Genomic DNA, 18162 nt, shown 5'->3' on the forward strand with positions numbered 1-18162 from the left:
CCGCGATGGCAGTAAGATGGGGCAATTTATAATTACTTGCACTGTTCGGAGTTGCATTCTTATCCGATTTGTGGTTTCTAGAGTGGAATGCCTGGGCAAAGATCTCATTCGGCGGCACCCTGCGAATCACCTAGTGTTCATATGTCCCGCTCCCGTTCGAAATCGCCTAGAAGATCGGCGACCGACCACAGGTCACTTTCACCGCCCGACGGCCGTATTCTGGATTACCAGACGTCCTATTCCGCCCCGAGGTTTCAATCGCGCTCCGCCACAGCGACGCCGACGGGTTCGCCAAAGAAAAGGCAACTTCCGCAAGTGCCTCATGCTTTGGCCAGAGCGTTGCAGGAGAGAGTTGCGCAAGACTTGGAGGAAAGGGCGAATCGGCAACGAATACGAAACATACACACGTATAGGAGTAGTGGATACGGATGGGAGAGAAGATATAGTGGTCTTAGTGATAGTGATTTAGCTAACCATTCACGTATTAGAAGACCGATGTCTCCCGAGCGAGATAGGGACCCTTTAGGACTTGTTGACTTTGATAGTGATATGGAATCAGTTGCTTCCGTTACTAGTAGTGCTTTTTCAACACAATCCGAACGCCCACGTGGTACTAAAATGCCAAGGTAAGGTTACAAAGCGCCATTAGTACGGCCAAATGGCATGCGCCTGTAATATCGGATGCGAGTCGGTGTCGGACTGGCGAGTTCAAAAGCCCCGGATTGGGCTTCCTCTTTAAAAACTTGTCAAAGATGAGTAATTTTATTTATTTATTATCCCTTCTTGTTCTGCGCCCTCAACAGGCTTGCGCCCAATTACAGAGTGACCCGCATAATGCTTTTTTAGAGGTGTCTCTGCAGAAGGTCTTAAGGTGTTGTATATTACTCTGGTATTTACCTTACGAATTAGGAAAACTGCAGGAAAACCTAATTCGGAGTAATTGGCAGAATGCTCGAAACTGGTCTAAGGTAATTCCCATCTCTGCCACAGATGAAAAATTCACCTCAACCCAGGTTCGAACACCCACACCCGACCCCCGGATTTATAGCCCAACGCTCTACCATTGAATCACAAAGTCGGTTTTAGTGGGTAATCGAAATTTTCACCAATTTGCCAATTGCTGTATATTTTCCATCAGCCTCAGAGCACGCAGGTGGTTCAGCAGGGGGAGGGGGGGAATTCTTTTCGGCTGTCTTAAGTCTTATGTGATTACTTACGGTCTTCGAGATCATTTGTAATTTTGTGTTGCTGTCTGTCGCTCCATGCGTACGAATATTATAAAATTGATACATATGTTCTTCGGAATATATACTAAAGGTCGCTATTGTTTTTTGTAGACTAACGGGCCAAACAGTTGCAGTCCAAAAACTAACCAAATCTCCAAAAAAGAGCTTTCTTGTTACAGAGAACATATGAATATCCAGTTTTCTGTATTAGTAAATATTCCTTAAACCTCAAGCAATTATGCAGACGAATAAAAAAATGCGCATGCGCAACCTAACTTGTGTATTTGCGCAATTTAAATAAAATTTTGTATGTACCTACGCACCTCTAATAAAAGTAAAACTAAATGCCGGTTCCAAAAATTTATTTTACAAGCAATTCTGTTCTGGTGGGACAGAATCAACCCCTTAAGGTGTGTTGTAAAGATGATGGATGTGTGAAGATCTCGAGGATCGTTCTGTATTCAATTGTATCAGATTTTTTAAGATGGAGATTAGGTTAAATGGGCAGATTTTTTGTACTGATTCAAGTTTGGTCTAGAACATTTGAATTAGAATTAGCCGGCCTGTGTGGCGCAATTACGTGGAAGTCCAACTGCGGCACTAAAGGTGGAAAACGCGAAAAACTCCCTTTTCGAGAGTGACGCTCCGGGTCGCGGAGTTTCCAAATTCGATTTACCCCCAGAATCCTATCGCCGCACGAACACGCTCCTCTACGTCCCTCGCGATCTTACGAAAACCGCAAAAGGAAATCCGGTAACGTTTTCGAGCTACGAATTTTTTTCTAAAATTTTCGCTTCTTATGGCAACTACCCCGACGGATGCCGTAGGAATTTTCTTAACAATACCAAAATCGGAACCCTCCCGAGCCGGAACAGCGACGTCCTAACTCGACCCGTACGGAAGCGGCGAATTTTTAAACGCGCCCGTGTACCTCGACGACGATGCTCCCCGGCCGCCCAGCGAAATTTCCCAGGTGTCAAATTCTCAAAATCGATGCGAAATGGCCTCAAAAACATGTCATAAAAATTTCGTCCAAATCACCGTACCAGTGGCGTACGTAGAAATTTATTCTGGGGGGGATTAAACAAGTTCGTGGCACATACAGTCACCCAGTGCGTACTAGAAGGGGGGGGGTAAGAAATAGAAATTGGGTTGCACAGGCGAAAAAGATTAGATTAGAACGGTATTTTATTTCTTACTGCCGATAGGCCCCATTATTGCTTTTGCTTTAATTAGTCAACGAAAACTTTGAATAATAGGTATATTTATGGGCAAAAAACCAATTTCGACAAAAAATTCAAAGGGCTGTAACTTTTGATCTAGTAGTCCGATCTTGGAACTGTTTGGAATTATGGATTCTACAGGCCGCAATCTATAAGAAAATATTTTTTTCCGGTCGATCTGAGACAATTTTTTTTCTGCGCAAAAAAAAGGCAGCTATTACCTTCCTTTTTTGCCAAAAATCGACTACACCAAAATTTCTCGGGAAAACTCTTTTTCTTATTAATTTTGGTGCGTAGAATCCAAAACAATTCGTACTTTTTCGATTAGACGTCTCAATCAAAAGTTATGGGCAAAAAAATTCCTGTTTTTAAAATTTAAAATTCTTATTTTCGTCATTTCGTGAAAGGCAGGACGCAGGTACCTCACCTCAGTAGCAGTACTAAGTACCTGATACCTATTTGCTATTTTGGGCATCAATGTAGCGAATTGCCGATCAATGCCGAATAGCCAAATCGTTGACTGCCAACACTGATCATTCACTGAATACTACAGAATATTTAGATTTTATAGTGACTTTGGACTTTAACCAAAACCAAAATTGCTCTCTATATATACTTATATATTATTGCCTTTATTTTAAAGTGGGCGGAGCGGATAGCGGAGTATTACCTAAATATCTAATAGCTATGATGATAACTCAATTCTTCTGGGGGGGGTATATCCCCTTCGCCTACATACTAACACAACAAGAATTATAAACAAATATTACAAATATAGATAAAATATTACATAAAAGGTACAGGTATAAATATAAAAACAAGATAGATAGGTAGGTATTTACTTTAGACTAGATAGATATTTATCAGAAAAAAACTTTATGGAGTAGTAAGCTTTACTAACTAAAAATTCTTTTAATTTATTTTTGAATTTTTGTATGTTTAATTCGACTTTGTTATTCTTTTTTAACGAAAAAAATTATCAAGTATTAACTAATATGAACAAAATTGATTATTAAATGAATTGGTAACTTAATTAATGCTATAATTTGGTTTTAACCATTCAGCTACAACATCCATCTTGAATTTTTGGTTTGTTGTTTTTAGCTTTTTTTTTCATTAAAAATAGTGCTAATTCTATTTAGAAAATAAGGCGCAGAGAAATTTTAACAAAGTAAATGCAAATGTCATTTTAAAAACGCATTTTGGAACTCATAGCAGTCTGCAATTAGGTACGTCAGTATTTACTTTGAAAAATGAGGTGGGTGGAAACCTTCAGCTCAATTAACTTGAGGATCCAAAAGTCTGCCAGTCCGACACTGAATTGAATCTAAATGTTCAAAGGTGTATATGGAGTGTTTCATTTTGTCAATTGTTTTTGTAGTGATACTAAAAATGTTGAGCTTCCCGCTGACGACACAAAATCACTAACATATTTTAATTCGCACTGCGCTCAAACCCTTGCTAGTCACGATAATAAAATCAACTCCTTTATCAATAATCACCCAATCAACACCTTTTTGGAAACAAACAAAGTGGAAACCATGGATATTTTTCAAAACGAATCCTCGACGGCACTTTTCAAAAAACCCCTAGATCATAGTGCTAAAACCACCAAACGACCGAGCACCGATTCCCAAGCGTCTCTCTTAAAACACAAACCCTCTGACGCGATCGAAAAAAAAGTTAAAATTAATTCGCCTAAATTATGCGCCTTAAAATCTATCATTGACGAAGTTAAATCCGGTACGGTCAATGGAATTGCAATCCAAAACGAGTCCATATCGGATTTTTCTGACGATGAGCAGTTTGAGGAAGTTACTAGACGCGAAGAAAGTGATTCGGATGAGAAAATACAAAATTTGTTCAAACGCGTAGGAAAAGTCACATTCGCTTGTAGCCCTTGTAGTTCTGCTAGTTTTACCGCTAGTGTTTCCCTTACAAATAGTGCGGAGTTCAGCGGATCCGGCGAGCGTTACGTATACTCAAGACATCGAGAAGTGCCAACCAAAGGTTCAAGGGATCACCAAGAGGCAGACTTGCGAGGTCCGTTGGAACATCACCATCACCACCACCGTCACCATCACCATCGAGAGGGCAGCGTCAAGCGTGGCCAATTCACTCGAAGCCTCTCCAACTCCGATCCCCCCGTGGACGAAAAGACTGGTAAAATTGTATCCGAGCCATCGTACCGGTTCTCTCTATCGTACAATTGCAGATGGTAGTTTAAGTGATACGGCAGTAGGTCAAATACATGGGTTAGAAGTTCCTCAAAAAGAAACGATAAGGAAAGAGGGCCATCGGGAGAGAGATCGCGATCGTTCCGGTCAGTTCATGGGTTTGAGCAAAAAGAGCAATTCGACCAGTCAGTTATCCGCCACAGGTAGGTGTGTGAAGGTATCCGCGGGATCTGTACATTGCAAAACCGTGTTAACGTGTTATGCTCGCTCCTTACACAACTCTCCCCCTTCCTCTCTTAATCTAATTGTAACGATTCAGGTCGAAAGAGGCGGATGGGTTTCGGTCGAAGGGGGAAAACTTCGTTTACGGTACATCGTTCTGAGGAAGTCTTGCCGGGAGATGTTAGACTTTCGAAGCAGGGCTCGTCGGCGTCGAGTGACGGAGAGGGATCGGTTGACGGTGACAGGTTGGGACTTTTGTTGCCCCTACTTTTTCCCCTGAACTTTCCTAATTTGATCCCTAAAGAGCAAACACGGAGACAGGTACATAGAGAGAGCTTACATGATTCATATAATCATCAGAAGGGGGCGACAGATTTGAATCTCCCTGGTAGTTTATGAGTGTTTTCTTCTTTGTGGTAATCGGCGCAGACGTAGAAAGTGCATTCGCATGACTGTATCATTGTCGGTTGGTTCAAGTCTGTCGCTTCTGATGTTTACACTAGTTTTATGTTGCCATATCACACATGTACACCAGTTTCAATTGTTCATAAATTATAATGAGGTTAGTTGTATTTAAATATCGATCAATATACTCAGTAGAAAAGGAAATTGCAAGCGTGTAGATTGCAAAAGTAGTAGATTAGTTAGTGAGGCCATTAGAAATGGTACTGCTTGTCCAGTTAGCGTTCGTAGTATTTTATGCTTGCTGCTAATAATGTTTGTGCTATAGTATACTTGTGCTACGTCTTGTAGTAATTGTACAGAATGCGAGAATTTTAAATGAATATAGAAATTCTCGCACGTTGAAAATACACTTTACAGTACCGGAAGAGATGCTTGTGCAAGAGTTCTTCTACGCCTAATTAATGTTTGTTATTGATATTTGAACTAAGAACGCTGTCTGGATAAATCTTAAATGAAGTAACAACAAAAACACGCAAATTGGCAATGTTTATTAATTAAAGTAGCCGGCGCTAAATTATTATTTTATAACTTCAGACAGCGGATACAGTAGAAAACGTATCTCGACAAGTAGCAACATACAGCGATCACAAGAGGTCGTTCCTGTACCGACCCGTGACTCCAGCCAGCGAGCTTCAAGTTTAAACTCCATTTCTAGCTCCGAGGGATCGTCGTAAGTATAATACATGTGTGGGTGTGCGAGATGTGCTCGGGGCCGCTTGTGCTTTACATTTTTTTTTCTAATATCATTTAATTATGTACACGCACAATTATTTTTTGACGCATGCGTTGCTTCCCCCTTCCCATAGTCCAGGGAGATCACACTTCGGAAAAAATAGGGGACAATTCTAAACAAAAATGTACCTATCAATCCCTTATTAAAGGTTACTTTTAGAGAAAATGCATTTATGCTTAAGGCTCCTCTGTAGTCAATCCGCCATATTGGAAAAATAGCTAAACTTTCTTATGAAATACCGCTTTTGTAGTTGAAGTCTAACAAATTCGCGATAGTGGATATTCTTTGCAATGATGAAAAGAACGGCGTAAATAACAGCCGTTGTAATGGGAGTAGAAAAACGTACAGCACCAATTTGGAAATCCGACAGTATTTCTTACGGCGGTACTTAAATATATTATTTCCATCTATTATGATAAGGCATATATTTTAAAAAATATGTTTCGCGATCTTCAGAAAAAAATCAAAACGCTAACGTAAGGATAGGCAACTCAAATTGCACTTATAACGCCTGAGGCGACAACTCATTACTTGAAAGGGAAAACAAAAGAAACTACCTGGCATTACCCTACACATGTTACGCCGTTCCTAATGATATGGATTAGATAAATTACTATTTATTATTTATTTATTTGAATGCTGTTGATTTGTAAATCATAATGTCACATATTCCCAAGACGAAAAATGGATATCCTATTATAGGTACATTGGAAATAATTTTTTATTTCTAAAACCTTTTGCATCCCATCAGGATGCTTCAAGAAATAAAAAAAAAACCTATAATGAGGCTGTAATAATATTTCCCTTTGACGGGGCGGGGGGTACGTACAATACCTCAGATAATCCAGTATGCGGAGCAGTCAGAAGGACCGATTCCTGCAAAATGTGGTGTAAACGATTTTAACGTTTTAAATGGTCCATTTGGGTCTAAATAACATGTATTTGAAGAGTGCACACCAATTTTTTCCCGGCACAACTTTTGGCAGCCAAAAAACCTCAAAACGTTCGGACTTTTTTCAATTTTTCTCGAAAAAGGTCCATATTTTATGAATAACACTTCTTTAGTAAATTAAAGAAAACAAAATTCTGCGTCGATCAATAAAAACAAACAAAATCGGTCCAATAGAAAAATTTTTACAAGCGATCAAAAAACGCCCATTTTTTCCAACTTTTCTAAAGAACTGAGTTAAACTTTTTTTAATGCGTTGTGGCTCCTAAAGGAACGATAAAATCCACTACTCCCCCTCCCTAAAGATTGTAGAACATCAATCAGAGAGTTCAAAAAGTACCAACAATTTAAAATTGGACCAATTTTTGAAATTCGTTGGAAAAAATGGGCGTTTTTTGATCGCTTGTAAACATTTTTCTATTGGACCGATTTTGTTTGTTTTTTTTGATCGACGCATAATTTTGAATTTCTTTAATTTTCTAAAGAAGTGTTATTCATAAAATATGGACCGTTTTCGAGTTTTAAGCGAAAAACTAAAAAAATGCCAAAAATTTTGAGGTTTTTTGACTGCCAAAAGTTGTGCCGGGAAAAAATTTGTGCGTACTCTTCAAATACATGTTATTTGGACCCGAATGGAGCATTTAAAACAATAAAATCTTTTACACCACCTTTTGCAGGTCAAAATTATCTGCATACTGGACTAAGAGTAAGTCTTCGTGAAAATTATCTATTTCGAGAAATGCGACCAAAAGCAAAAGATGCACATGCCCTTTGCTTTCCATAAAGTTGTGCCCAATAGATAACAAATGACACAGGCATTTTTTCACTTATTAGCGGAACATAAACATAGAAAACGTCGTGGTATTATATATAAAAGAAACGCTACCGATATAAATACAAGTCCCCTTTTTAGTTAAATTCATTCGGGATACGATAACTAATGGCCGACACTGACAATTTTATTTAAAACAAAGTGTCACTGTTTTGCTCATGTAAAGTCAAGTTAGTGAAAGTGGTGGATATAAAAATATTTCTTGCACTTTTAAAAAAATTCGACTATTTAGCTTTCCGTTTGAGAATACCTTTTGATGGAGGCCCACAAACTTCACATCAACTTGGCGAATTTTTTTCAAATTTCCAATACTATGTAGCGATAGAAACCACTAAATTTTTTATATTTTTTTTAATATTTATTTATATTTATATCAACTTTATCAACAGGAATATTTGTCCCTCAAAAAATAGGAGGATCAAGTAAATTTTATTTTTACCATTGAATTCAGGGCAAAAAAGTGGAAGTCATCTTACCGCACAAAAGATGTTCGGAAAAATTCTCCATGGGTCGTGCATAGATATAAATAAGTAATACGCTAAATGTACAATTATTAGTTTTTGAAAAGATATGGATTTATTTAGAATCAGTATAAATGTTATACTTTTAATCATTGTAACAGAATTTTAACCGTTAGCTACCATTTTTATGAAACACATACAATTTTTTTTTGTTCACCCTTGTATATAAGTAAAGAAAGATTTATTTTAGATGTTCGAAGTGCCGGTTTTTTTAGGATCTACCATACTACCTAAATGAATTCATTCATGCACATGTACCTAATAACTATAAAAATCTATAAATCAGTAAAAATGATCAGAACAAATCACAAGAAATAAAGGGGTAATTAAAAAATGTTATAACAAACATTGCTAATCTAGTCCACTAATTACCTGAAAACCAGGTAATTTACAGAAGGTGTCTTTATAGAAAAATGCTGTAAATGCATTGAATAAGTAATAACATTCAACGGTAACAGAATTTGTGCATCTCCAGTCAAATATTGTACAGCTTTTCGATAAACTTGTTTACATAATTAGTCCTTGATCATTATACATGGTCTATTGTGTTTAACAATAAATGAAGAGAATTAGCAAAACTGAGAAGGATAGATACATCGTTGGTTTCACTCCACGAGATCATGTAGCAGTGTGTATTGTTGGTGGTCTAACCAATTGCAATAACACTGAAATACAAATTGACTTACAGAGGAGCCTTAATTCATTAACGGTATGTACAAGTATGGAGAAAGATTATTGCAGGTCTGACTTTTAATAAGCTAGAAAGAAACCCAATAAGCATTATATGAGTGTGAAGTGAGATAGAATACACAACAATTTAAAAGCGCTGATGCCATTCATGCGTCTTTTGTGTAGGCTATTATCTGATCACTCAACAGATGCAGTTAAGCTCCTCCCAAAAAAATCCCGGCAAATTTAAATGAACATTTTTAATTGGCCGAATTTTCAAAACCTGTAACACCCGCAACTATTTGCTTCCAATTATAATTGCCGTATCTAAATTGACATCCTTAACGTCAAACCTGTCATTGCGTTTTGTATTTGCCTTGCCTCAATTTGCCGTTAATTTCATTTCATAACTAATCTTTTTGAACTTCATAAACAATTTGAAACTATATGCACTGCTGTATGTTTAAAGGTCAATATTAAAAACATAACACTTTATAACTTAGTCATACAATGTGACATGCGATTTTAAATTTTCCGGTTTTTATAATTTTGTGACTGTGAAACGGGTCTGATAATTACATTGGCCAACATTTATTGGGAGTGGCTTAACTGCATCTGTTGGGTGAACAGATTATAGGTATCATTTATAATAATTGCTACTGTCAATGTCAACATTGGTAAAGTTATGTCTCTCTCACACACGGGTTTCTTTCTAGTAAGTGACCCTTCGCGAGATGTTTAGCAGAAATTTTGTTTAGAATCAAGAACCATTCCCTTAATTTTTCCGAACCCTGGACTACCATGCGAAGAAAGAAGACGCACCGCCGCTTTTTTTTCAATTTAAACTTTCGTGCGCAAATGCTCTAGTTGCCCTCGTCAATTACAACAGCGGTAGGTAAACAGGTGACAACGCCGTGTAGGTAATCGGGATGTTAGTCTCGAGGGGCCACTTTTAATTTTCCGCTTAATAAACTTGGTTCGTAAAAATCTATATTAAGCATGCTACGCATGAGGAACACCGTTTTTATGGCACGGTCATTACACATTCACCTATAACACTTCGGTAGCCGTAGATTTTGCTCAATATTTCTATTTCTCTCTATGTACAACTCTGTGTTGTTCTCTGTACTAAATTCTTTGGATATATATTTTAGAAACAACGAATTTAGTTATTAGTACTGTGTAGCAACCTGAAGTAGATAGACTTTTTTCTACAATCTCCGACAAGTTAGTATTTGTAAGTGGTCTAAAATTTGCGTTTTAATGTACAGGTGGTCGCCGTCTTTAAGAGTCGCAGGTGAGAGCGGGCAGCTTGCCGATTTCATTGATGGACTGGGACCAGGACAGCTTGTGGGTCGCCAGGTGCTTGGCGCGCCCGCTTTGGGAGATATACAATTGTCATTGTGCTACCAAAAGGGATTCCTGGAAGTGGAAGTAATCAGAGCGAGGGGCCTACAAGCGAGGCCGGGTTCGAAAGTTTTACCAGGTGACTTTTAAAAGTCGATCCAGGCCATAGTTATCTGTCAAATTTTAGCGCCTTATGTGAAAGTATATTTGGTAAATGGAAAAAAATGTATAGCGAAAGCAAAAACTTCGTCAGCACGTAGAACTTTGGATCCATTATACCAACAACAACTAGCATTTAGAGAACAATTTCAAGGCTGTGTTCTTCAGGTGCGTGTCGTCGATGTCTGATCCATTCGTTGAGTTAAACCGTTTTAGGTTACCGTTTGGGGAGACTACGGTCGCATCGAAGGCAAGAAAGTGTTTATGGGTGTTGCCCAAATAATGTTGGACGATTTAAATCTCAGTAATATTGTAATAGGATGGTACAAACTGTTTGGAACGACGTCCCTGGTTAGTGGGCCTCCCTCCCTCGGTCTATCTCGCCGCAGTTCCATGGCTAGTCTAGATTCCCTCAAATTGTAACCTTATCACTTTCACATGCGATTCATATTAGTTTCGTTTCAGTGTGTAAGATAGTAGTACGCGTAATGTTCCATCCCGTACTAAAGTAATGTATTTCTATCTTGCACATAACATTCATATTAGATTTCGTCACAATCTTGTAGACAGCGTATAGACGCCGACCGTCGGCTCACCAGTTACGTAGGTACGAACCTCTCTTTCTCACTTCATGTTTTAGTTACCTTGTACTGACCTCGCTTTTTAGACCTCATATATGCAGCATGCATCATGCCATGAACATAATTCGCTTAATTCATTTTAATTTACAAAAGGATAGGATGTACTACAAAAATTTATTGGATGTGCCATGGCAGTGAGCGACTGCAAGTTTAACAAACAAAAGAGACATTACAGTGATTTTCATGCCACAGCTTGTAAATTGCATATCGGCTGTTCCATGTAAATTGCAAAAATGGCTGTGAAGGTCACAAATGTGTTGCAAGGTGTTATTGGTGGAGCCCGCCTAGCTCTCAGCACTTTAACAATTGAGCATGCGCGAACCTGTATGAATTGGCCAGATGGCGTCGCAAATATTTGTCTAGCAGTCTGGCGGATCTAGTTCTTGAGGTCAGTCATGGTTTTGGAAAGATTGTTTAAACAAATGAGTTGCGCCCGAAAAAATCAGGTGACCCAGTCAGGTGTGCTTCTGGTATAATATCATTGGCGCCTACTAAAACCAGATATTTGCCAACTGGGTAGATGTTTGACTATGGGCATGGGGGTACCTGGTTTGAAAGTGGCCTCATATTCAGGAAAATACTTATTTCACTAGAAGAGTTACGCGAAATGAAGTTGTGGCATGCGTAACAAGCTTTTATTTAAGCACATATGTATATCTTTTAGTTTGCTCATAATCTTCCAAAATTCAAAAAATTGAAGCACTAAATTTTTGGTAAATTTATATAGGTACCTATTGTTTATATGCTACTATTAGATTCCAGAAGCACCTGTCCAGCTAGCGCAATTAAACAACAAGTTTTCCAGGGCGCGACTAGCATCCGCCACAACCAACAATCTCAACAGGTCTCTCTGTACCCATAATTCCAAAAATTTGACTAATTTGAATTGACACCTAATAGAATCCCGGGTACCACTAGAAAACACTTATTGGGGTCGCTTAAACAGAAAATAGAATATTTACAAATGAAACAAATTTATTTAACAAGAATGAATCAAATAAGCTGAAAAAAAATAGGCACTCAGTGCCGGAATACACTTACACGCCTTAAGCTATCGATTGAAACAATTCATTAAGAATATCGTAATTACCTTAAAGCAGGCATGTCAAATACGCGGGTCGCAACGATGCAAATTATAAAATTTAATTGTACCGTGTTTCCTATTTTGGTTGAGACTGTAGTGCTTTTAAAGGTTGAGACTTGCGGTTTTGGCGACCCTCTGCCACTTTTTGGTGAAACGTATAATACCCCAAACAGAACCAATCTAGCTACGTTTTGTCTGAGATACAGGGTGAAAGTGAAAACGAAGAGTTTGACTTTTTGGAATAGTATACCTTATTACCGATGTAAGATAGAAAAAAGATAAAAATTGGCTATTTTAGATATTATTACGTAGAATTCAGAGGCGTAGTAAATAAACTTTTGGATCGCCGTTTCTGCGATTTGATTTAAAGTTGGTATTTTTTAAAACGCCCTGTATATTTTAACGCGGTAGAAACATGTCATTTTGAAAAATATGATATATAATATAAAAAAATATAGGATGATTCATCAATGTAACCACGAAAAAGAAATGCAAAAAATTGACGTTAAATACAGGGTGTTGCATTTAAGAAATATCAAATTTGGGTTCAATCTCACAAACGGTGATTCAATTTTTTTTACTGTGCTACTGGATTTTAGGTAGTTTTTACCTTTTTTTTCTATCGTACATCGGTAGTAAGATATGATTGACAACATCCCAAAAAGTCAACCTTTTCGTTTTTACCCTGTATCTAATAAGAAACAAACGCACTTAGTTGGATTGATTCTGTTTGTTTAAGTTGTTAAGTTTAACAAAAAACATGGCACAGGGTCCCGAAAACCGTACGTTTTTTATCTTTAAAAACAGCTGAGATACACTACTGCAGTCTCAAAAAAAAAAAAATAGGACACAGGGTATATTTTCATGATTTTATGATTCTTTGTATTCGTTTTATTGTATTATTTTGCATACCTACTTTTTATGTTAATAATAAAAAATCAAAATTTTGGCCGCAGCTGTATGTGGAACCCTTAAAATGGCCCTTGGCGATGAATGAGTTTGACATGCCTGCCTTAAAGTGTTAATAATTCAAATCCTGTTAAATCTGCGATTTTCAACAAACAACACACCAAAAAAAACCAACTGATGTTGCTTCTGGAACTTCACTTCTTTGACTGCACTTGACTCTCAATTTATACGACACTGATGTAGACTTGGCTCTTTGATGACGAAAAAACTCGCTTTAACGGGTACTGAGAAAAGCTTCACATAAACGATAAACGTATGATAGACACAACAGTTCGACTAAACTTCTTCGTAAACGTAATACACGCTTCCGCTTAACTCAACATAATCACTTTGATAAAATCTCTTAGGTCACACCAAGACTGAACTTGCAACAAATTACGCCGACCGCAATACACCAAAAGCCCCTGCCACCAAAAAAGTAACAATTAACGTCTTTTATCAGAAAAACCCTAATTAACTTCCGCCTCTTCTATTTAAAGCAATTTACCGTTCTTATCAAAATTACTGTTTTTTATAAGTGAAACTCGCTTATCTACCAACTAATTAACTTACGTAGCGATAATGCTCTTATCGTAACGACCGGAGATTTTACAAAAGAATAAACTTAATCTTTTCACAGGGAATTTCTTTACAATTAGATAAACAAAATACAAGCGACTATTAAAACAAAAATTGCACATCATTAACTAATAATTCTAATTAAAATTGACAATCATAGAAATTGTGTTCATTCTGAATTGGCGACCAACATTTAACACTTAAAAATAAATAAAATTCAACACATACAGGTTGACTCTTCGTTATTTTAGGTACTGATACCAAATAAACGTGCGCATGGCGTAGTACACGGTCACGAGTGCTGCTTCCTTCTTCATTTTCGTGGTTAGCATCCCCTCTTTCAGTCATGATCCAGCTTCACTTGTGGCCTCATAACCACTTCTGCCACAAGGGTTGTATTGGTTGCAGAAAAACTTGAGCAGTACAGATGAGTTGGGGATGTGTTTGCATCACACTCCATAGTTTAGTTGCCAAAAAAGGGCAGCGAGGTGGTGTCATAAACCTGTGAAGGTGTGGTAGAATCCATGAGGCACTTCCAATTGTCCTCGATTGTATGTCATTGAAAACTGTAAGGGGCCAAATTCTCTCCATAAATAAATTTGACAGTTGCGCGCTTGCGCATGCGTACATCTGATATTTACAATATGCGATATGCTTATCTTTACCAGAGACATCTATGGTTCAAATTTCAAAATATATCTGTAAATAGGAAAGTTGACATTGCCCAGTTTAATCGTCCAGATTTTTCTTGGCGCAGGGGCCAGAGCTATACGCTACCGAATGCAAGACGAAAACGAATGCTGGTTACTTCGGAAGATATGCCAGAAAAACTGAAATTAGCTGATATCGTTTGTAATTTTTTCGTGTTATTTGAACAGATGCAAAAAAATTTTAAAAATGCGTTCTCATTGCCACTTTTTGGGCTCTACAAGACTCTGTTGAGAGATTTTCAATAGATACAGCGTTTCGTATCTGATCAATTATCAAAAACCTTATTTTTTATGTGGCTCGCAAAAAAATTGCCTATTGTGTTGAGGGCACACAAAAAAATGTCGAAACTGTTGGTTTCAACAGGATGGTGCACCCGCGCACAAATGCTGTAATCGTGCGTTTTAAATTTTCACTTGCCCTAATTTCTGGTTGCCTTACTTCCACTCAAAATTCATTTTTGATGCGCCACTCTGCACCGATTTATATTTAAGCAAGCCTGTTTTATAACTCATAAGCCATAAGGTGTATCCTAATCAAATGCTATAGGAACTGTCAGAAAAAGCTGTGCAGCTGGCGGGTTCCACATAATGCAAAATGCTCTTTTAAGTGTATACTCTGTATCCGAATAGATCTTCTAACATTTATTAATGTATTTTTCAGTGAACTAAGATACGATGGCGAAGAAAAGTAGTCCGTCAGTACCAACCCGTCATCATGTTACTATTATTGCATAAACTTTTTGCCGGGATATTTGCGAATACGTCTTTAAATACTGTAAGATATACCTAAGACTATATCCTTTTGAATTACTTTTGTTCTATTTAAAAGACATATTCGAAATGTTCGGAGCAAAAGAAGATAACTTATAATTGGCAGATGGTATTATTTTATATAATACTATTCGACAGCATGGTGCAAACTAATATAAAAATATATAATAGTTGATAATAGGAATCAATACTAGATACAACAGAATAATTAAATGAAATGAACATGTAGATATCACTGCGCACATGTAAACATAATTTCACATAAAATCATATCCCGTAATGTGTAATATAACTATATATTTACGGGGAAACTTGAAACCGAATTGTCAGACAACGACAAGTGATAGTAAAGGAAAAAGTACTTTTAAGTTTTCCCGTATATAATGCTTTATTGGAATTGAAACTGCTTTTTTACTTACGTAATACTAAAAAAAAGGACTTAGAAAAAAACGTTGATAAGTAATGTATTATATCGTAATGTATAATAGAAAAATATATAATGATCGTTTATTGTAACATATAATTTTATCTTAATTGTTAAATTGCATGTGATAATCATTTTTACGTTAATCGTTAATCCTCAACAATTGTTCCGGTTCTGTTTATGTACCTACCTACTACCTTAGGTGTCATCACATATTTGTCATTTCTATTCGCGCCATCTGTTGGAATTATGTATTGGTTTGAATTTTCCTTTAAGTACATCGGTGTCATTTCAGAGAAAAGGCGCACCTTGTGTGACTTTCCTACCCTTTATTGGGTTGCGTAAATAATTTTGTACCCATCTTGTATATACGATCTGCTGTTAAAGTTTAGTAGTTCAGTTTTCTATTTTAAATTTGTACGATATATAAAAAAATATTCCATGCTTGTGATGAAATTCTCTTATAATAACATAATTCCTACTAAATAGCCCTGTTATGTGTACCATATTATTTTAAAGTGCTTGTAAGAGAATGTAATACACTTATTGCAGTTCAGTAATTTGTTATCCCAAACGGTTGTGTTCATTATTCAGTTTCGATCGAGAAGTCGAGAGAGAACGGTTCAATTTCTTATTTTTACTGAGCTGTTTGAGTGTAAAGGCTGTATGACAACTGCATATCATGGAGGTGTCGTGGAATCGTCCACTTGTATGTCCGTCTGACACGTTCACTATGACTGATGTATCCATTATCCAAGCCCGCGGGCATGACAATAAATGATTGATGAAAAATATTATTATTAGAAATAAATATATCGCTCCCCAGTTCACATATCCTTCAAGGCCGCCTCTCCATGTTTTGTTTTGTTACGTCTATATGTTTTTTATGCTTTCTCTATGTCTCCATTTTCCCACGCGTATCGGCCGACCTCCTCCTTCATGACCTTTACTTTCTACACACATGATACTTTTCAGTGGCGATCGCAGAAATTTATTGTGGGGGGGGATTAAACAAGTTCGTGGCACATACAGTCACCCAGTGCGTACTAGAAGGGGGAGGGGGGGGGTAAGAAATAGAAATTGGGTTGCAGGTTGCTGATACTGGTAGTCACTTATCTATTTATTATTGTACAGGCGAAAAAGATTAGATTAGAACGGTATTTTATTTCTTACTGCTGACAGGCCCCTTTATTGCTTTTGCTTTAATTAGTCAACGAAAACTTTGAATAATAAGTATATTTATGGGCAAAAAACCAATTTTGACAAAAAATTCAAAGGGCTGTAACTTTTGATCTAGTAGTCCGATCTTGGATTTGTTTGAAATTATTGATTCTACAGGCCACATTCTATAAGAAAATTTTTTTCCCGGGTCGATCCGAGACAATTTTTTCTTCGGGGCTCAAAAAAAAGCAGTTATTACCTTCCTTTTTGACAAAAAATCGACTGTACCAAAATTTCTCGGGGAAAAACTTTTTCTTATTAATTTGGGTGCGTAGAATCCAAAACGATTCGTACTTTTTCGATTAGACGTCTCGATCAAAAGTTATGGGCAAAAAAAATTCCTGTTTTTAAAATTTAAAATTCTTATTTTCATCATTTCGTGAAAGGCAGGACGCAGGTACCTCACCTCAGTAGCAGTACTAAGTACCTGATACCTATTTGTTATTTTGGGCATCAATGTAGCAAATTGCCGATCGATGCCGACTAGCCAAATCGTTGACTGCCAACACTGATCACTCACTGAATAGTGAATACTACAGAATATTTAGATTTTAGTGACTTTAGACTTTAACCAAAACCAAAATTGTTCTCTATATATACCTATATATTATTGCCTTTATTTTAAAGTGGGCGGAGCGGATAGCGGAGTATTACCTAAATACCTAATAGCTATGATGATAACTCAATTCTTCTGGGGGGGGGGATATATCCCCTTCATCCCCCCCGGTAAATACGCCAGTGATACTTTTGTTCAAACCATCTTCACGATTTCTTCAATCCATATTCATGTGTCCCTCACGCCATCTAGGTCTGAATTTACTTTTCGGGCTTCCATTAATCCTTCTTACACTTTTTCGTTTTCCTCATATCCTCTCTACAGTTCATTAAGGCTCTTCGTGCTCTCTTCAAGTCGTCCTTACTTTTTCTTTACACGCCCTTTTATTTTTTACAGGTGCTACAGAGAAAGTACGTTTCGGGTCGCGCAGGTAACGTCACGCAGTCGGCAATGATCGTGTACTGGTGTACTTCAATGGCTTCAAATTACCGGCGGCGGCATAAATTATAGAAAAAACGAAGGTATTTGTACTGTTATTTTTTACTAGAATAAGTTATATAATACAATTTTTTTGCTACCAGTCACTCATAAGCGACGTGCATCTATATATCCTTATCACATGTTCTCCTGCCTTATTGTTCCTGTGTGCTCCGAACTTTCTCCATGCCATTTTATGAACTGAATTCACGTTTCATTTGCGTTTTC

At 37.3% G+C, this 18162-nt stretch overlaps 1 protein-coding gene and 1 long non-coding RNA gene across 12 annotated transcripts in view; both read left to right on the top strand.

Annotated features, from left to right (window-relative positions):
- LOC116170228 (regulating synaptic membrane exocytosis protein 2) overlaps positions 1 to 17986 on the top strand; it is an 85927-nt gene extending 67941 nt beyond the window's left edge. For 6 of the 11 annotated variants that reach the window (XM_031486468.1, XM_031486461.1, XM_031486462.1 and 3 more), the window contains 8 exons: positions 82 to 626; positions 4395 to 4612; positions 4665 to 4829; positions 4946 to 5093; positions 10289 to 10503; positions 10552 to 10691; positions 10740 to 10874; positions 17854 to 17986. In XM_031486468.1, coding sequence (XP_031342328.1) covers positions 82 to 626; positions 4395 to 4612; positions 4665 to 4829; positions 4946 to 5093; positions 10289 to 10503; positions 10552 to 10691; positions 10740 to 10874; positions 17854 to 17967 — 1680 coding nt within the window. In that variant the 3' untranslated portion in view covers positions 17968 to 17986. Of the gene's footprint in view, positions 1 to 81; positions 627 to 4394; positions 4613 to 4664; positions 4830 to 4945; positions 5094 to 5847; positions 5984 to 10288; positions 10504 to 10551; positions 10692 to 10739; positions 11131 to 15146; positions 16475 to 17853 lie in introns of those variants that run through there. The other 5 variants (XR_004145192.1, XM_031486463.1, XM_031486467.1 and 2 more) reach the window with 5 other exon arrangements.
- On the top strand, positions 11138 to 13450 carry LOC116170234. Its single transcript, XR_004145194.1, has 2 exons — positions 11138 to 11877; positions 11927 to 13450. It is a non-coding gene; the product is annotated as an uncharacterized LOC116170234 (long non-coding RNA).
- Positions 17987 to 18162: the final 176 nt, after the last annotated feature.

Source organism: Photinus pyralis, unplaced genomic scaffold (genome assembly GCF_008802855.1).
Source record: "Photinus pyralis isolate 1611_PpyrPB1 unplaced genomic scaffold, Ppyr1.3 Ppyr1.4_LG5, whole genome shotgun sequence".
In the NCBI taxonomy this organism is placed as follows: domain Eukaryota; kingdom Metazoa; phylum Arthropoda; class Insecta; order Coleoptera; family Lampyridae; genus Photinus; species Photinus pyralis.